The following is a 22544-nucleotide window of genomic DNA, read 5'->3' on the forward strand; positions in this document are numbered from 1 at the left end:
AGAGAAATTCGATGCAGGTAAAATTTCTCTTTGTTATAACCATTATACAACTTGGAATTTCAACGGGACCTACTCACTCTTTATGTTGGCAACATCGTAGTTTGACATCAAAACAGCTGATTCGACGTCACTGTTGTTTTGATTCTGTTCGTAATCTTTTGTTTCGTAATGAAAGTAGCATTCTGATGCAGGTAGTGACCTACATATTTCCTGAAGAGTAAGAACAAAAAATAAATTCATCAGTTAATTGGAAGGTTTGATTTCTTTTATGTTTATATTGGAAAACATTTTATTGATCTTACATTGTTCTGTGTTTATGTTACTGTTGCTCATGTGGCTTTGGGAAATGGTTACTTATATATTTATCATCCGTGCTGAAATAATTATCTTTTACAGCATGTCTAACTACGTAGTTTAACATTACAACTTTACTATTATCAATTAAATTTGATTAATTTTTTTTATTTCACTCTAGTAAACTGATATTGTGTGATCAACAGCAATTATAAATAAATAAAAGCTGTTAACTGGTTTAATTTTCTTAATTGTTTTCATTAATTTAGTTGTATGCTTACCTATATAAATGACACAAATATTTTTTATCATTACTTAATTTACCCTGTTCAATAAAAATAAATGTTAACATTGGGCTTTGAATCTATAGGCCTTTATTTAAAAGTCATTTTGTATTATTTTTATCTCTAAATTAAATCATATACTCCTTATTTCTGCAATAATAAAATGATTGTCAAACTTAACCTGAGTGAATTTGGCTCTAACATAATTTAGCCTGTGTTTTAAGGAATATGAAAGTACAAAGGTAGGTTCACTGTGATGATGTGAGTTAAGAATTGTATAAGGATTTTATAAAGTAGTAACAGCTGTAATATTACAGGATAGTAAAAACACTGAGTATTCTTGGTTAATTGACCTCTGATTATATTTTTTATAAATTATTGCATTTTAATATTATAATCTTCTAGTTTTCAGAATATTTATTATTGTTTCATTTTTTTCTTTGTAACAAAATTGGAACTATAAAAAAATGCTGGTCTTCATTGTATACAACAATAGCATGAGAAACTGAACTAAAAGATTAAAATTCCTTAGATTAATATCATAAAAATTGAAATATGAAATCTATGTAGCTGCATTATAGCAGTGTCAGTTTTCAATCAGATTACAATCAACAGTTTATCCACTGGTAACAATAGATTGATGATCATATCAGGTAATACAGTTTGTTCAGTTCATACTGTAATGTGCTTGTATCATGTAAAAATCAGTCTAGGTTTCCTTCTGTAATACAGTACATTATTCTGAATACAAATCAAAGCCTAAAAACTATTTTGAAAGCTGTTAATGTTTCTTAAAATAATTATTGTTTAAAATATTTAGGGATTTTTTTTGTGTAAGTACAATGGCTTTACATTTTCCTAATTACAGTTTTGGAAGTAAAAAGTTATTTTCTCACAATTAAAGCTTAATTTAAATTTTAGTAGAATATGCTAAATTATCAGTATATGATGGTGGAATATCTTTTAATCCCTACTATTTATTTATATAGTAGACCAATAAACATAAATCCTCTAGAACTCTATGCATTAGCCTAGAGTGTCTAATAAGTGAGTTATACTTGATAACTCCCTTATTAATACTCACTTATTGACACTATAGTCCATAAGAGTGATATTTTTGATGATTAAGCTATTGATTTTGTAGTTGTTAGTAATTAAATTACAGCATGCCGTAATGCATTTATAATTTTAATTTTCCACACATTAAAAAAGTAGCATATTAAACAAAAAAATGCTATAATCATACGACATTTTGGTAAAATACAGTAAATGAATGCTCTTAAATAAGAGCTGGCCAAAATAAATATTTTAAAAGTTCTTAAAATATTCTAACCTCATAAATTAAAGATTCTAATTATTAAGTATAATTTTAATTTGCACTAATTTTAATATTAATGTCATCAGTAAAAATATTAAATAATTTTCTCTACCCTAATCAATTAAGACTTATTTATAATTGTTTTATATTGATGATTTAGAATAAAATTGAATTTTGCCCTTTATAAAATTATTTTTTTATACAATTGTTCTATATAGTATTATTATCTTATATACTTTTGCGAGGTCAAAGATAAGAAAATACCTAATAAACATGTTTATAGTTATTCTAAAGAATAATCATTCTTTGTTCTCTTATAAATAATTATTCTTTGTTCTCTTATAATTTATCTTAAAATATGCTATCTTATTTTTTACAACTCTGAACTAACTTGGTCTTTGCTGTATCAAGTTGTATTCGCTCCCCAGTTTTGTTGTATATACTTGAAATGTGGTAATGTACATAGCCAAATTAATTGTTTATTATAAATTTATTGCAAATATTACATTTTTAATAGGTGTTAATATATTTTTAATTTCATTTTTCTTTCCTTTTGTTTATTTATTCCTTTTTTTTCAGAAATGGGTCGTATATTTTTAGATCATATTGGAGGTTCTCGTCTATTCTCTTGTGCTTCTTGTGACACAATTTTGACAAATCGTAGTGAACTGATTAGTACCAGATTTACAGGTGCTACTGGAAGAGCCTTTCTTTTTAATAAAGTTGTTAATCTGAATTATAGGCAAGTAATATAATAATAATAATTTACTCAAATGTTTTCTTTTAGCATTCTTAGTTAAACAGCTTATGTATTTTGTAAATATTTTTTTAATGTGATTGCTGTTAAATGTAGAACATAGCCAGTAACAAATTATACCATTGCTTTGAACTATATTAGAAGATATGTTGCAGTTGACTCATTGTAACTGTAGAAACCTATAGGTAGGAAGAAATTTCAATTATGAATGTTCATAGTGTTCAACTATCTTTTCCCAGTATGTATTGTGTACATTCTGTTAATAATGTAACACGAATGTAAAAATCAATTTACTTTGTTTATTGGATAGCAAATAAATCACCATTATGTATTATTAAATTTGAAGTCTTATATTCATTTTTTTAATACAAATTTTATTTATTTCTGAAATAAATAACCTCACACATATCCTACTACACATATGTAGGATATTCTATCCTACACCAAAAAAAAAGTTAATAAATATTTCAGAATTAATTTGCTGCAAAAAACTTATTAATTGAAGTGACATTTTAATGACTAATATGTAGAACATATGCTTAAAGTCATCCATCCAGTAACATTATCAACAAAACCAAAATCCATGTAATATTTCAATGAATGTACACCAAAATCAAGGAACCATATTGCTAGAAAAAGGCTAATAATTATAATTTTTAGATAGTATTAATCCTAAATTAACAAGTAGCATTGATCACATTAGGAATGCTGTCCAGTTTGATTTTACGAGTGACAAACCCATCTTTTTAACCTTTTCCACCTCTCTTCCATAGTCACAAAAAAAATAATGAAGTTGAAATGATCTAATAAAAAAAAAATGTAAAAAACAAAAGTGTAATACTGAAAGCTCTGAATGTAACTTTTAATGAGCATTAATTTAAAAGCTATATTGACTTAATTGATAATGTGGCTAAAATTCACTAATAATATTCAGTAATTTGTACATTCAAAATTATAAAATATTTAACTTATTTTGAATTAATTTTTTAAAATTATTTATATATCTGTCATTTTTGGGAATGATTTAAGATACATTTCAGGTTGCCTACAACCATTATGATTAATGGTAATTAACATTCCTTCATTATTTATTAGTTTCTATTTTATCTTGAAATTAAAGTATATTTGTAATATACTTTCTTGTAGTGATCATTATGTCTTATCTTTTACATATGATTATTTGTTTTTGTAATTACATAGTAATATTTTAATTACTATTTTTATTTAATTATTAATTTCTTTATCGTACTGATAACTATATCCTTCATTAGGAAATGATGGAAAAAATTGATAATGTTGATTATTATTCTGTACTTGAATGTGTATCAGGTTTAGTGATATTTATTGTTTTGCAATGCTGTTTCAGTAACATGAATTATGTTATGCTTGTAAATATGGTTCATGATTTGGCTTATGCTATTGTTTTTCTTCAAAAATGTGGTATTATCCATAACCAACTCTGTGTAATTCATAACACAAAATAACTTACTTTATTATTGGGATGCAAGAAGTGAGTTTGCAATAAAAGCTTGTCCAATTAAAAGAATTGTGATTAAAGAAGTACATAGTAATAATGGCTCCTGAGAAGGCTGCCTATTTTATTTATTGACAATATGTATAAAAATGCTATTAGGAATGTTTACTTTTATTTTTAAAATAACTTATAATATAAAGTTTAGGTTAAGTTAGTTTAACATTACCATCAATAGTGTGCTGAAGTAGCGATGATGCTGAGACACTGTCGCTGTAATGGTGTAATAACCATATAAGGTGAAAATTGACATCTGTTACTGTTGAGTTATTGTGTGATTTTAGTTAAGCGCTTGATTTGTGTGTAGATGATATGAGTTTGAAACTCAATGAATCCATAAAAAAATAATTTTAGAGAACAAGAAGAACAAAACAGGTAGTGACACGTATCAAGAAAGTACCTGATCCATTATAATTTTTAATTTTCAGTTTAATATAAAGAGAAGTTTTTAAAATAATATACATAGTTATTATTAAAAATTATATACTCTTCTGTACTATATACAAATACATTTATTTTATTAGATCAACCAAAGAACAGAATAAATAAAGTAGGATGATTTACATATGTAGTGGAATCATCAGCTGCATCATATGTTCATTTATTCAACTAAAATTACATTACAAACTTCATAAAATATAATAACTTATCATGCACTTATTTTATTTAAAACTTTTAATCTTTTTATTTTAAGAATTTAAACTTTTATTCAGTTAAATTTAAACAAAATTTTAAAATATGAAAAATTAACATTAAAAATTAAATTGTAAAAAATTTTACACATGAAAAAATATAAGACATAAAATCAAATTAAAATTAAAATAAAAAATCAAATAAAAATAATTTTAAGTAAAGCAATTAATTATGCATGTTGTCCATTTAACTGAACTTACTTTATTATACTGATTGAAATATATTAAATTATACATGACTATCAAAATAGATGGTGGTGCCATCTACTGCAGCTTTTAAAATAATGTCATCCTCGTATTGTATGTGAAGGTTGATCATATTAAATTTATTTTTTGTACATATATATATATTTTTATCAAATGTCTAATCCCTTACTGTTTGTATTCATACATTTTTTTTAATTTCCAGTAGGCTACTTTTAAAAAGTATTAAAACTTAGTGATAAAACTAGGATGATTAGCTATGATATTAGTAATATGTATCCTAGTGTACCCATAGAATAAACTAAATTAATGCAAAATCATGAAGCTTCCTTATTTATTGAAAATATTATTGTTATTATAAGAGAAATATATTCAAACAGAATTATTTTAAATTTGATAAGTATTACATCCAGGAAAACACTCTACCGATGGATTTTCCTTTATCATCCATTTTATCTGAGGTTTATTTACAGGAGTTTGAAAGTAAATTTGTTTACGTGATAATTCATACGCATGATATTTTATTATGGACTAGATATGTTGACAATATTTTTGTAGTCTTTAATCCAGTTATATGTAATGAGTATTAAATAATTTTGAACAAATTAAATTCCTACTATATGGATTGAAATTTACCTTTGAAATTGATAATAAAAGAAAAACACTTTATTTAGATACTAATATTGAAATTAATAATAAAAATAATCAATGTGTAACTTCAGTATGTAGGAAATCCACATCTAACAAAACGCCTATACATAGATCTTCAAATCACCCATGGTCACACAAAATTAGTACTTACACAGACATGGTAAATAGAGCAATTAATTATACAAAGTATAATGAAAAGAAAAATAAATTAAACAAAGAAATAGGTATTATAAAACAAATTGCCATGTACAATGGTTATGATAATTCTTTAGTACATATATATATAATAAACAAATGTCAAAAATTAAAAATAATACATATTTAATAACATTAAACAGCATACAAAAAGTTGACAATGTATATTAAAATATGTATATACTGATAAAATAGTTGAATATATTACAAAAGTTAATGATAATAAATTTAAACCCATAGCAGACAAAGAACACCTAATAAGTAATAAATATTATTCATCTGATTTGTATAATTTGAGTGATATTTATAAAATTGAATGTAATGAGTGTGACCATATTTATATAGGAAAGACCACTAGATCATTTAAGGCTAGATTCTTGGAACATTTTAGAAATTATAAAAAAGATAAATTGGGTTTCTTGATGTATTTAACCATCTGATTAAGAATAAACATACAATATCTGATATTAGGAAAAATTTTAAAATACTGGAAGATAAAAAATATAATATGAATACAAATAGTAAGGGATTAAACATTTTAGAAAGATACTATATATATATAAACAAAAAATAAATTTTATATGTTCAACCTTCAGACAGAATACGAGGATGACATTATTTTGAAAGCTGCAATAAATGGCACCACCATCTGTTTTAATAGTGATGTATAATTTAATATATTTCATTTAGCATAGTAAAGTAAGTTCAGTTAAATGGACAACATTCATAATTGTTTTAATTAAAATTATTTTTATTTGATTTTTTTATGCCTTTACATCATATCTTCACGTATGTAAAATTTTTTACAATTTCATTTTTAAATTTTGTTTTAATTTAACTGAATAAAAGTTTAAATTCTTAAAATAAAAAGATTAAAGGTTTTAAATTTTAAATAAAATAAATAAATGCATGATAAGTTAATATATTTTATGAAGTTTGTAATTGTAATTTAAGATGAATGTATGAACATGAAATGCAGCTGATGCGAGTAAATTGTGAAAGTGCTTCTGCATATATAGTGGAATAAGGTAAGTCAATCTACTTTATTAATTCTGTACTTTGGTTATCTAATGAAATAAAATAATATATATTTATATATATATATATATATATATATATATATATATATATATTCTATTTTACTCAAATATATTTTATATAATCAAAGGAGCAATTTAATCTACAATGATGAAAGCTGATGTAGTAGATTTAAGAATATGAATGTTAAAGTTTGAAAAACTATGAATGAGGGAATGGAAGGATTTTGAAGGGATCATGTCTTGAATGAGGTTAGACAATCATATTTTATTTGTACCAGTTTTTGCTGTATCAAAAAACTAATATCTTCTTAACTAGTACCCTAATACTTTGGGAAATTTTTGAAAATAAATTTTTAGTATCATCTTAAAAGTTTGTTTCATAAATTTTTTCAAATTTCAAATCTGTTTGAAATTGTTTTTTTGTTATTATTATTATATACAAATAAAGAACTACACTAAATTATTATTAACTAACTGGAAAGTTAAGTTTATGTTTTAAAACCATTAACAAACATTTTCCTTAAAATTTATATGGCCATTTTGATTTTTAAACAGTTCTCATCTGTGGAAACAGCAATAAAGCATATGTAAGAAAATAGATAAATGAAAAATAAATATATATTAATTATCAGTCGGTAATAAATTACTTACAGAACACTATAAAATCAGTACTTGTAATAGTGTTTTTATAATTAGTAAAAAATTAAGTGTAACTAAGTGTTGTCATTTAGGCAATGAAAACATAAATTTAGCTTAAAAACAAGTAAACCACTTAACTTTCCTATTCAGATCGCCCAACATAACTTAAATGTGATTCTCTTATAAATTGAATAGATAACTTATCTTAAAAAAGAGAAAGATAGCATGAACATGACATTAGTAAAAGAGTTCTTTGATAATAAATTATAAGTAAATATTTGTTATCTCACTGAAATAAAATTGCTTATTATTTTGCCATTATAACCTTTTGGTAACACTGCTATATATTTAACAAAAAGGTTTAAAAATGGGTTCATTTTTGGTTAGCATAATTTCTCATGAACAGCGGTTTTAATAATTGAACATATAATACAGAGAAATCTCACTAACATGAATATGCAAGAGTTGATTAGAAAGTTTTAAGACTAGGCAGAAGCTCCAAAATTTTGAATTTGGCCAAAAATTCCACAATTGAGAATGCATGATGAGACAATTTTTGCTTTGCCATAGTGCAGGCCTTTTCGTCCACACACTTTGTGCAAACACAAGGGGGTAAATTCATGATGCATGATATTCATGAATCGGAGAAATCCACCAAATTGTACATTCGACTGACTTACGTCATGCTTTTTTCAGTCGTCGTGAATTTGGATCCTTCCACTGTGATGATTGTGCCCTTGTTTCTGGTTCTTACCCATAACCCACACACAATTTGTCATCTGTAACTACAGCGGTGTTTGCAAAGCTTCTTATTAGAAATTATTTGTGATTAGTTTTTATTAGTGATTGACAAGTCAAAGACCCAAGGTGTTTCAAAGACATTATTATAATCTACCATGATAAATATAAAAAATCTGCCAGCAAAATATCAGTGTAACAAATCAGCGTGGATGACTTCTGATATTTTTTAAGAAGAAATTTGATCATGGAATAATGAATTAAGAAAGAGTGACTGGAAAATTGTTTTACTGATATATAACCATATTGTGCACATTTGTCGCTGGATTAAAAACAATTAAAATTATTTTTTACCCAGCCAATGCTATAATTTTTCCACTACTGATGGACCAGTGTTATAAAATATACAATATTTTTCAAAAAGACTACTTTGTGAAAAATATATTGAAGCTTATCTGCCTGGAAAGCAATTAATTTATATGATGTAATGTATCACACGCAAAAAGAACAGGAAAATATAACTAAACAGCAATACAAAAAAAATAAACCTTGACAAAAACTAGCTTTGTTCTTTAATCTATTAATAATTTATAATACTTATGATGAAGAAATTTTTCACTAAGCAAGTGTATCAAACAATTCAACATTTTGAAGTCTACAGGAAAGAGATTTGGATCTTAGGGGTTGATTACAATTTAGCTATTTCAATAGCTTTTGGTAACGATACTATTATTAAAAACATTCACTTCCAGAATAAAGAGTGGAAGGAAGTGAAGAAAACAATGTAACTGGACCAGATATTGTCACTATCAAGTAAACCAGCATTAGATGGTATTCAGTGCAATTCTGTTTATTTCCAATACCACAAAGTAAAAGAGAATTTACAACAGCAAATCATAAATATTAAAAATAAAATTGAAGATATGTACTATACTACAAATTGAAATGTAAACAGTTAAAAATTACTGTTTTACTCACGTGTAAGTTTTCCTGGATTGTCAATAATTAATAAAATGGCTTTGTTTACTCATTTACCAAAATATACTGCAATAAATATTGTTTAGTATATATTCTTAAATGTTTATTTAAACTTTTTTTTTGTGATATAGTTTTTATGTAACACTAAATTTTTTACCAGAATAATATACTTAAAACTAAATTATTAAAGTGAACAAGTATTTTCAGTAGCTCTAGTAGTGTCTTCATTTCTCACTGAATATGGGATTTTCTTTTTTTCTGTTCAGATTTTATTTGCTTAATGGAAATGTACAATTGTATAAATACAATAAACAAAATTACTGTGATCACGTTAGGGAAAAAAGTTTTTTAGTCCAAAAAAATATTATTTAAAGAAAATATAAAATGATATGGCAATGAAAATTAATAAACAAAAAAGTTTGAACAATGACAACTGGTGTAGAAAAGTAATATATTTAAATTATCCAAAAGTTTGAAGATAAGAAATTAAAAGTATTTGCTGCCGGAATGCAATTTGTTAAATTATTAATTGATTTTTGCTTATTTTATTTTTTTTCTATAGCTAGTAGAAATTATTTTTAAATTCTTACCGCAGAATTAAGAGAGGTAATACTTCTTCACCTCTTAAAATTCAGAATTTCTTATATTAAAATAAAAGTTTTTAGAAAAACAATAAAAATGGTTTTAAAATTTTCATTTGGGGAGTAGTTAAATTTTAAGCTGTAAACAAATGTCAGAAAAGTTTAACAATATTGTTTGTTTAATCATCCCAATTTTCTATTTAAAAAAAGAAGAGATTCCAGTGAACAAACTACAGCGAAACATAATCAACAGATTTCATGACAGAATCCTAGAGTTAAGCAGGATAAGTTGTAATATGATTTTCTTTTTCAAAAATTAAATTTATATTGTTCTGAGATTTTATCAATCATTGGTTTGGTGGTATTTTATCATCAACCAAATGAGTAGTGTTGATTCAATATTATCAGATAATGGAAGAGATAGGAGTTATTATCAGATAACTTTGAGCATAGGCTCACAGTTACGTTTTCCATTATAATTCACTCATTTGAATCCAATTTGTAAAAACAAGGTGATATTTTGTTTGCAATGAAATGTGTAAAATTTTAGTTAATAAACAATAATTCTTAAGCTATCATAGAGTGAAAGATTAAGATGACACTATTTTGATACTTATAAACATAAAATTTTCATGTTTATTTATCTTTAAAGAGTGGATTAGTTCAATAAGATGTTCCATACTTCATTAAAATACCTTAATCTGTTTTGGAGATATAGATTTCTATTTAAATGGTGCAAAATGCGAGTAAACAGATAAAATACATAAAACAGAGGTTTACAAGAACTTTTTGTTGTACTGAATAGGAATGCACTACAGAAATATTGAACAGGATGACCTTTTATGTATCATAATTTTGAAATCTGTTAGATAATAAAAGCCCTTAATCATTCAAAATAATTTTGAATTTATCCACCTAAGATATTTTGAAATTAAATCAAACTCAAATGAATATCAACATATTCTCCCATAATAAGATAGATATTCATGCAACATTTTTGTGTAGCCCATCATTTGGCAACAAGTGAATATTTTGGAACAACAGGCGTACCTCAGATGTGATACGTAAGCTACAGATATTTGGCTTATACCTTTGCTTCACATGCGACTTATTTGTATCAAATGCATGAAAATTTAAGAGATTTTAATATTGTTTTGAAATTGAATATTATAATTAAATTGACTTAAATACAGAATTTAAGTGACATGAAAATCATAATTAGTTGTTTATATAGTCAATGTGAACAATATATAACAATAAATAAATATATTATATAAATACATTTAATATTTTATGAATTATAAACCACCAAATATATTAATTTATTTTTAATTTTTTTTATAGTGAAGTACAAGATCGTGTTATGTTAACTGGACGACATATGGTACGGGATGTGTCATGTAAAAATTGTGATGCAAAGTTGGGATGGATATATGAATTTGCAACTGAAGAAAATCAACGTTATAAAGAAGGTCGTGTAATATTAGAAAGAGCTCTTGTAACGGAGAGTGATGGTATTGATGAACATATGGGTGATGATTGAATTTAATTTATTTTATTATTTCAAACTATACTTTGTATTATGATGATTATGATATCATTACATTACATTGCATGTTTGTAAGTTCAGCCACTAAATTATAAAGTGTTTGTTGTACAGCAGTTGATGATATGATAAGTTGGTAGATTGATGATTGACACAGGTAACAATATATTAACAAAATTGTTAATATTAATTAATTAATGAGTATAATTATATAATTGAGGGTTTTTAAAACATCATGAAATTTACCATCACACATCATCATTTTAATAGACTGATATCTTTTTGCCAAAAATGTACCTATTATTTAGTAAAGATTAAAAAAAATATATATTTTTTTAAATTATATTTACCAATTTCTTTGTATTTAGTTAAACAGTTTTTTCTATGATATTTTTTGTCGTTTTTTTTTTTTTTTTAATAATATTAATAATGTTTTTGTTTTTTTTTTTTTTTTACCTCGGTGATTTCCAACTTGTAAATAATTTTTAAATAAAGAAAATTTGTTTGCTAACCAATAATTTTTTACTTATTTTTAATAAGTTAGTAGTTACTAATTACATCATTCAGATTACTAAAACAATTAGATGTGTATTTTAATGACATGTCTATTATTTTTATGCATTCATATTGACTTCAATAAATATATTATTATTTCACTTATTTCTTTACTGGTTTTTCAAAAATTCTCCTGCCACTAATTTCAACAATATGTTGATTTTTTCTTTTTAATTTTACAAATATCTACAACATGGGCTAGTGTTTAAGATCCAAAAATAAGTGGTAATCACTCAGTGTAAAGAAGAGACCACAGGAGCTGTTGATCACTGATTTACCACATAATCTTTGAAAAATGATGAACCTAAATACAAAATTCTCACAAATAGTATAAAAAATTATCTCTTAAAATTTAAAGAAATTGTTTTTAATAATTCTAAAACAGATTGTCTTGCCATAGATCAATTTAAAAATAAAAGATATAAAAACAGCCTGAAATGGTGTTTTTCAAATAGCATTTTCAATAACAGAAGTGTAAAAAATTATTAACCTTTGAAATGATGAGTACCGAATCTAGCAATATTAACCTGTTTTTTAGCATTCTGAAATTCAGTATCACCTGACTATTTATCTGCAAAAAAAAGCAAGATTTTTGTTAAAAAATAAATAAATAAAAAAAAAAAATGAATTCAGCCAAAAAAAATGATATTAGTTTTACTTCTTTAAAACTAATTTTTTCATTGAATCTATCCATCTTCCTCTTGTTTACCATACAGTCTTCCGGCCAATTCCTTTTCCTTCAGCTTCATCCATATTATTTTTCCCTTCATATTATTTTCTTTATGTGATCAAATTCTTTACTATTCCATTAGTAAAAAGATAAGTATAAAAACAGTAAAGTTTTAGTAAAAATATTAAAAGAAATTACATGTTAATAAATATCTTCTTTTTTTTTAATATATTGTTCATATCTGCTGTTTGACAATTTTTTCCTATTGAGTAGAAGCAGTATGTAAATTACATTGATTTTACTACATAAAAAGTTTACACTGAAAAAGTGAAAAAAGAAGATACAATTTTTTAATTACCAAATTTTTATTTTGAAAAAAATATAAAATGTAAACGTATCTTGTTTCTTTCTGAATGTTTTCATTACTTTATAACAAAAGACTTATTGAACATAATAACACATCCAGACATTTTATCATTGTTATTTAAAGAAATACTTAAAAATAAATAATAGACTTAAACATCTCAATTTTTTTCTGGATACCACCACGATAAAGTTAAGGATAATAAGACTTACCCTTATGGAATTATGTTCACGACTGCAACATCAAATAAATACATACTATGTTTATAAAACTACAGCTTGTTTATTATTTAATATAAAATTACTTCTTGCTGTCATGACAAGTCCAATGAAATACTTTCACAAGTAAATATTTTGATATAATTCTAAAATGTATATATATATATATATATTTATATATATGCACTATTCATAAAAAAAATAGTGCTGATGAATGAATGAAACAACAACAACAAAACAGCTTGGTTACAGTCATACAATAAAGCACACATTGTTATGTTTCAATACAGGAAATTTTAAATGCGATGTCAAATAATTATTATTGTCCTGTGATTAATAAATTTCCAATTATTAAATAAAAGTGAGAGAAAATTGACAAAATCTTTATTACAATGTATTATTAATACATTTATTAGAATTGATATACTTTGTGTGAGATTTCTTTAATTTGATCATATAATGAATCATTAAGTGTAATTAATCTATCTGGTTTATTGTTACATAAAAAGTCACTAATTCACATTTTGTTTCTACTTTTGCGAAGAATATTCAATTGATCCCGGCAAGAACTCTGTGACCATTTTAAAAAAAAAAGAACAGTAAAAAATACAAAATTTAATACAAGATAATAAACATAGGAGTAATGGAAAAAAAAAATATATATATAATGAATAAATAGTACATACATATGACACCATCATTGGTATAAAATTACAGCATATTTCTGTAAGGTATTACTATAAATAAATGTTTATAATTTTTTAAAATTAATATATTAAAGGTAAAATCTGTAATATTTATTACATATTGTTCAAAGAAAAGTAGGTATTTTCTGATAGAAAAGACTAATCAGTCAATTTTTTTAAAAACTGTTACCATGATTTTATTCAGATAGACCAGGAAAATTACATCATATGTATCAAATTAATATATATTTTTTTATATAAACAATTTCAGTTAAATACAAAATTTATTTATTTTATTCTTCATCAAAAAATCTTACATATTTTCATATTCAATGCATATATCATTATTTTTCATAATGTTAGAATCACTAGTTAAATTACTAAATTTAAAAAAAGAATGTATAATTGCTTTATCGTCTCAAAATGTTGAAGAAAGTATTTTTGGACTCTAGAATAGAAATAAATATAAATGTTCTAAAATAAATAGTTCTCAAATTACTCCAATTATAGTAGTGTATTTTGGGATTGCTAACATTTATTTATTCTTGTTACTCTACATTTGAAAATTATATTTCTATGACAGGCAAGTGCAATCAGTATGTAATATTTTGATTAAATAAAATATATAATGTTGTTATCTTGGCCATGATATTTTACTTTAAACTTGTTACTATGCCTGCTATGTAAGTATTACGTGGGAAAGTTACTGGATAATGAAAGTTGGTAACTAATTGTTTTCCCTCACCACTATCATTATATTTTCTATATAAAGTTATGATATTCATAAAACACAGTTTTATGTTACATAAGGGCTGTTTTTTTTTTCAATCTCCAGTGGGCTATATAAAAAAAAAGAAATATTAACAACAAAATGATTTTATTACTAAAAGTTGAGTAGCATCGAACTTATTTTTCTGCATTACTGCAAAAACGATTGAGGCGTTTGTCACATCGTGACACTAACTTTCTGATGCCCTCTTCAAAGAAGTTTGCCACCAGTGAGGTAAGCTCAACTTCAATTAATGTCTCGACAGAAGTTCTTTGTTGATGGTAAAGTGTTGTCCACCCAACTATGCCTTCAATTCTTGAAAGAGGTGAAAATTGCCAGGTGTAGATCTGGACTGTACGGTGGATCGTTGAAAACTTCCCACTTGAATTGTTTGAGGTCATGTTCTGGATCGCTCTGCAGCGACATAAGGATTCACAATAAATATCATTTGTTATCATTGCCCTCTGCTCCATAAAGTCCACCAACAAGACATCTTTATGGTCTCAAAAAACTGTCGCCTGTTTTTCTGTTGCTCAGTTTTTGAAAAACTGTTTTTCTGTTGCTCAGCGTCTGTTTTTCAGCTTGTTTAAAGATATGGGCTTCCACTGATTAGACTGTACTTTGGTTTCTAAATTGTCATACTGGATCCAAGTCGCATCACCACTAATGATAGACTTTAACTCTTCCCACTCATTATCATAGCGTGTGAGAAACATTAAGGCTGATGTCATTCACTGCGGTTTGTGATCATCACTCAACATTTCTGGGACCCAATGTACATACAGTTTGTGATATCCTTGGTCTTTAGTCACAATTGTGTACAGAGAAAACTTTGAAATTTCTCAGATTTCTGCAGAAAATTCATTTATTGTAAACCTCTGTTTGTCGCATACAGAATAACCTGCTCAACCAGGTGTACTGTAGTGACAAGACTTCGTGTCCTTGCCCACCTTCATCATGGATGTTTGTTCACCTTTTAAATTTCCTACATCATTCCCGTACACTACCTTCACTCATAAAGTTCTCACCGTACACTAGGCTCATTTCAGCAGCACTACATCCTTCCGCTTGCAGAAAACGTATCACACTTGGCAGGAACTCGTAGTTCGGCACAGGCTGATGCAATGGCAGAGGTTTTGAGGGGGGTGGCGCAATTGCATGACGTGCAGACCTGGCTCCCATCTATCTCTTGTTTACTTAGACGCACAATCGGAGATTGAAAAAAAAATTGCCCTCGTTATATTACACTGCAAATATTCTTTACCTTTCTAAAGATAAATGAATAAAAAATAATTTTGTTCTGCAAAAATTATTTAGAATTTCTATTTTCTAAAACTACTATTCTTTAAAATATATACATAAAGATACATCAAACTGGCATTTTAAATGTATTCAGCATTATATAATGTTGGGAAGTACTGTAGTGAATTACAAAACGTAGAAAAAAAGACATCTTTATTGACTAATTTATAAACTTGATAAAAAATAATGTTTTATGCTTTTATTAAATTAGAACTACAATTTCTTTAAATTTATCAGATGTTATCCTGAAGGATACCTCCACCACTACACATGCACAAATGTGCATGTTCACACGCTCACACACACAACGTATATCAAAGCATCTTACTGTAAACAGGCCAAAACTTACTGGCTTCATAAACAAAGATTGCAGTTCACTTTTAAAATTCAATAATCATAATGCATATTAAAAATTATTGGTTGTTTGACATCTTTAATTTACTTTTATAATGAATCTGAATTATAGGGTTTGGTTGAAAATCTGTTTCCAGAGACAGAGATTAATTACATTATGAAAATGTTCAAACATGATAGTTATTACAGAACTATAAGATTAATCATTATTTTTTAAAATCATTAGATATTTTCAGTGATTTTTAATTTTTTTTTCAGGATTATTTTTTCCGATATTGTAAAATATAAAACCTGAAGTTGTTGAGCTTACTTAATTGACAATAATTACTACTTTGTTTCTGATTATAAAAAAAACTGACCAGAGTACGAACAAAAATTCACTGGTTCTTGTTTGTTTGTTCATTGCACATTATTTCCCAAATAGATCTTACGTTTTAAAATCATCATCTCTTTAAGACCAAAGAATCCTGCAATTCTACCCATCTCAGGTCATAAAGTATACAAAATTTAACATATTTTTGCAGTTTTTTACTGTCTTTTTTGCCCCTGTACTTATTAAGCAGCTTTTCTGTTAAATAAATGAAACAATTTTGTTCTAACTATTTATTTATTATTTATGTTTGTCAACATATACTGAGAAAGTTGCTCTATTTTACTTAATGTGGCCTTCAGTAGAAAGAGAATTTTATGAATGACTTACTGTTTATATGTGCAACTTCAGCAAAGCTAATTACATATTTCCAAGTAAATGAAGTGGTTTTCTTTTTTGTATGCTGCTTCATATGGATAGCCTTCTGCAAGAGTGAACCAAGTGAAAATTTTCAATTTTTGGGAATTTGAGTTTTTTTGTTTGTTATAAAACATTACTTAAAATGACAATAAAATGTTTTTTTTAATTATGCAAATTTACTTAATTGTGTATCTTTTACATTGTCTGAAAACAAAATCGCACCAAAATTGCGTTTTTTAAATAAATTTGAAAATAATATTACCGTAGTTAGTTCACTATGGCTTATGATTTTTCAGATAGTTCAGTTTTGCATATGGATGTCTTGTAGTAATATCATCCAAAATATATAAAAGGAAAAGAAAGAAAATTAACACTGAAATTCTATTTTAATAAATTTTTTTATTGAACTCTTCAAAAATCAGTAAAAATGAATACTGTTCACAGTAGCCATAATATCAATAGCAATAAAACAAAATACTTAATTATTAAATATAATAAAAATCAGTCACACAAACTTGTGTATAAAAATTAGTTTAAAAATCAATACACTGTTCACAATACATTATAAAGTCAACAAAAAAAGAGAACATAATATTATTATTAAATTGAATAAATTATTTTATACTGCTCACAATACCTATAAAATCAATAAATAAAAAATTTTGAAAATATTTCTTATAAAATCAATTAAAAAAAATTTTGAAAAAATTTCTTAATCTCGTCACTTTCCTCATTTTCAATTTCACTAAAATCTTCTTCATTTTCACTAACTTCAGCTGTACTGTTATGTTCACTATCCAAAACATTTTCAATCATAGTGTTGAAAAACTGATGATAAACAGGGGAGACGTACTTTAACAAAGATTTTATATCTTTAATTTTAGCAGCTGATAATTTTCATCCTTTTGGGTATAAAAGAGGTCAAGATGTAGCTGCTAAATTTGAAGGCGGCCCTTTCAATCTTTTGTTAAAGTTAAACTTCAGAAAATTCAACCATGTCGTTATGTGAATGTATGAAGAACATTATACCTGGCTTTTCTTTTTTAAACATCATTTGCTTTATTTGAAGCCATTTAATTTTTTGCCCTTTGTTGTCGGTTTTACGATTAACAAGAGCCTTAGTCAGCAATTCAGTATTTAGAAAATCATTATTAGTCATTTGCTGGATTTCAAACTTTTTCTTAATCCTTGAGCTCAAAATAACATCTGCTGTAATGTTTTGATCATATAGTTTGGTATGATACTTCTTTTTCCACTCTATGTGGTAAAAATGAATGTCCAACTTCTGGAAATTTATGAATTACTTTTTTTGTTTTAAATTTTGGATGCTGTACTACGTACAGCCATATTGCTGCAATTTTGAAATTATGGTTTTGCCCGCAACAAGAATCAGACCATGCTACAAGTTTCTTTTTTATTTTGTGTGTTTCAATGTAATTCAGAATGCATGATGCAATTTCACTTGGTCCCGTAGATGCGATGGATTCATTCCATAAATACATCACAGATTTTCGAGTACGAAAATTGTACAATCCAAGATTATAACAGCTGATCAGTCTTTTGTAATATGCTTCTCCAGTAGTTATTTTCGGTAAAGGAAATACTTTTTCTAAATCAAAATAAATGTAAAGGGTGTTACAAGTTCTCTCAAGAGCTAGATTTTTATCTGCTGAAAGATTTTTTCTGCAGATTCTACTTTTTTATGACGAATCATCTGAGCTAACTGCTGGGATTGTGATTCCTGATAACCTTTTTCTTTAGCTGCTTGCGGTTTAATTTTATAGGAATCACTTTTTGGATGTTTAAAAGATAAATTAAAATCTTTTCTGAATATATTTTCATAAAAAGACTGACTAGGGGGCTTGCAGTTGTTGTTGTTATTATTATTATTATTATTACTTTTATAGATATCGCAAAAAAGTCTATACATTAAAGATAAATTTGGTTCTGAATTCAAATACTTTTTGGCGGTATCTTTACTGCAATAATGACTTGTATAGCAAGGAAAGCTATTTATATGATCATGAACTTTTTTGATAATGTCAGAAGTAAATTTATTAGCAGGATTATGCTTTCCCCTATGATCCGAAGTATTTCCTGAATTAAATTTTTTCAGTGCCCTATGAACACGACCACTGTCAATTTGCAGGGTTCCGAAAAACATTTCCTTACAAACCTTTATGTCACTACTAGACGATGAAATGTAATAGAATCTACTAATTTTTCTTTGAGATAGTGCTTTTTTTGTAACACGATTTACTGGTGCTGACTTTACTGCACCAGAAATAATTGCTATGCTACCTGATTTTCCCAGGTACCAGTCTTATAAAATAAATCAAAAAATGATTTTTTTACATCGACACTCACCAAATTGTTGCAATCAAATTTGCAGTTACATTTATAATCCACAATTTCCTTCCCTTTACTGTTTTTTCTTTGGAATTTATGTACGTCTCTCCTGAAGTCCTTTTTCTCTTTCTAATATTTCTTTCCCAGCTTGAAGGATCCGCTCTCCTTTGACTTTTTCTTTTTACTCTGTATTGTGGCCCTTCTGAAAGCAACAAAAATAATAATGTAAAAAATGTGTTAAGAAATAAAAATAGAACAGTAAGAAAAATTCAAAAAGCAAAAAATAAATAAAAAGTTATTAACATGAGAGAGACTATGATTATGGATAAAATACGAGAAACTCAAGAGTGTTCTAACTGTAAAACTGTTGTAAAAGAAGCTATGATCCAAAATACGCATTAATAATTTATTTTATAGCAATACAGTACAATATTTCTGAACTGTTAGTGTTGTAACACTGTTCAGAATTTTTACGTCACGTACCAGAGGCCAATAAACGTAATACTTCAGATAGTTAATTTTGGCACAAGAAAATCCCACCATAATTATTAATTCTAACCTCAAAAAAATAAACACTAAATTAATAATCACTGCAAAAAAAATAAAGTAATCCTTACCTTTTTCAGATGATTCATCCAATGTAGGGATGTAATCAGAATGCTCATAACTGAAAATATCTTCGTTTTCCTCTCCTACACTCATTTCCAATTCACTTCTATTACCTTCCACAATTGAACCAACTACTCTGGTAGCAATCTTTACTTGTTGGTTAGTTCAGTCTTTCATAAGGCATACGATAATACCAACCTTATAAAAAAAAAAACTTTTAAAAATACAATGGAAGGTATTATGACTAGGAGATAGTTCAATATGGCATATGAAAGATCTCTTTCAGGTGATTATAAAAACCCAATTTTCGAAAAATGTCTCATGTCAGAGGTTCACTCTTGCAGAAGGCCATCCATATATATCAATTAATGTTATAACTTAGAGAATAATTTTTTTATTTTACTTTACTATAGTCTTGATAAAACTTTGTAGCATCAATATTTTTTTTTATAAATTTTATGCAATCAAGTTACAATTTACTCACAAATACTCAGCACTATTAACAATTTATAAAACACATTATAATTTTTTTTCTGTTTCTGATCATTGAGAAAATATCGATTCATAAAACTTACTGACAAAAATTAATTACTCAATATAAAAATCAAATTATAATTTCATTGTAGAATTAATGAATTTTTGCAGTTAATTACAACTAGAAAATCAATATAACCATTCATAATGATGTAGTCTTTCATAAGTTCGATTCTTTATAAGTATGCAGTTCTTTTCTCTTTAATTATAGCTATGTTATAACCTCTAATTTTAGTTCCTGTAGTTAACTTAATTGTGTAATTTTCATACAATTATTTTACAACTGGTAACAGATACTTAGATTTAATTTTCATCGAATTCTACAACTGGCAGAGCTTTTCCACTTTAATTTCTAATTTCTATCACAATAATTTACCTATGGATTTCTTGATAATATTTCTTCTGAATTTTATCCTCTAACCACATCACAGAATCCTTTGTCATCTAGCTGGAACCAAACTAAGAAGTGTTATAAGTAATTTATAATCTTCAACATACATGCATGGACAAACTACACTAGCTATTTCTTTTGCATTTGATTTATTCACTCATTTCCTAATGCATTTCATCATTTCTAGCATAATCTAATGAAAACTTCTCCATGGAAGTTCATTTCTATGGACCAACAAGGTTCTTGTAAAGTAAAAGTAAGTAGGAAGTAAAAAACTAATTTTATGTTAAAAATTGGGAACAGACTGGCTTAACTTTCCAGGCAAATTACCTGAGATGTGACACCATATACTACTAGTGTCAGCAAAAAATTCCCCAAACCAAAGATGATGGTTTTTTATCTAGTTATCAATCCATAAAAACCAATACACATGCATGTGCACATACACACACAATGTACAAGCATATAAATGAACAGAATTTCCCCCCTTTTTTTATTAATCTAGTTGAGAAGTTGACACAATTACCATCCTTTCACAATACATAATGCATAATATTAAAAAATTAATAAATTTAATTTTATGAGATTATTTTACTTTTTATTGCATGATTCTAATTGTTTCGCCTCACTTCTTTGTAACATGAAGTTAAGTTACATATTATCTTCAGTAACATATATTAAGGGACATGATTTCTTTTTTACTTAAACTATATTGCTACTCTTCTATTAAAGATCAACTAATATTGGCAGTTTATGATGATGATGTTGATGGATAAAAAAAATTACTTAATATATATATTTTGAGTAAATAATTTTTGATGATTTATAGATGCATACAATTTATTTCTTTTACAATTCAGAATAACTTCAGAAATTTGTTTTTATTCATAATTTTGTTGTTAGTTATTAATTGTTACAACAAAGTTCATTTTTAACTTAGATTATTAATGATCTCATAATTTTACTATGCAAATAGTGTAGAAAACTATTCACCTGATAATCTTGTACATTCAACAAATGGATCATTTTCTGATTTCATTTTTAATATCAATCAGGATTATTTATAACTAATATAGTACAACATTATTAATGAAACAAAAAGTTGTTTACTGTATTGGAAATTACAGATAACTCTATTTTAAAAGTTTAATGAAAAATATATTATTTTTGAGTTAGATTTTCTTTCTGTATATTGAATTCATTTTGATGATATTTTCTTAGTTAATATATATATATTAACTATATATATTTATATTTTAGAGTATATATAATTACTTTTAAAAGTTAAATATTCTTGTAAGCTATATCTGGCCTTAATGATTTTTTAATTATAAAATACTCACTAATACAAAATTTTATTCAAATATAAAATAAACTGCAAATGTATGATTATCTACTCTAAATTTTTTTAAGCATTTCATATAAGTGGTCTTCATAGTTATCATTTTAGTCAAAAAAGGATGAAAATTAGTAATTTACTTTAAAAATCATGCGTGTTAAAATATAATTTTCTTTAATTTAAAATTTAGTTAATGTTTGGTGTTAATTTTAATAACAGAAGTTTT

At 25.9% G+C, this 22544-nt stretch overlaps 1 protein-coding gene across 2 annotated transcripts; it reads left to right on the top strand.

The window, feature by feature from the left end:
- Positions 1–105: 105 nt before the first annotated feature.
- Ype (yippee zinc finger protein) lies at positions 106–11906 on the top strand. 2 transcript variants are annotated; one of them, XM_075367479.1, is made up of 3 exons: positions 106–254; positions 2476–2638; positions 11247–11903. In XM_075367479.1, exons 2-3 carry the CDS (start codon positions 2478–2480, stop codon positions 11443–11445), a joined length of 360 nt encoding a protein of 119 aa, XP_075223594.1. In that variant the 5' UTR covers positions 106–254; positions 2476–2477; the 3' UTR covers positions 11446–11903. The 2 variants fall into 2 exon arrangements, with proteins under 2 accessions (XP_075223594.1, XP_075223595.1); XM_075367480.1 differs by lacking the exon at positions 106–254 and adding an exon at positions 2224–2349 and having other exon boundaries at positions 11247–11906.
- Positions 11907–22544: the final 10638 nt, after the last annotated feature.

Source organism: Lycorma delicatula, chromosome 5 (genome assembly GCF_047948215.1).
Source record: "Lycorma delicatula isolate Av1 chromosome 5, ASM4794821v1, whole genome shotgun sequence".
Lineage (NCBI taxonomy): Eukaryota > Metazoa > Arthropoda > Insecta > Hemiptera > Fulgoridae > Lycorma > Lycorma delicatula.

Excerpts from the sequence above, each read along its gene's own strand:
- Ype (XM_075367479.1), top strand. The coding sequence starts at position 2,478 with ATGGGTCGTATATTTTTAGATCATATTGGAGGTTCTCGTCTATTCTCT. Across the intron at positions 2,639-11,246 it reads GTTGTTAATCTGAATTATAG|TGAAGTACAAGATCGTGTTA; the intron begins GCAAGTAATATA and ends TTTTTTTTATAG.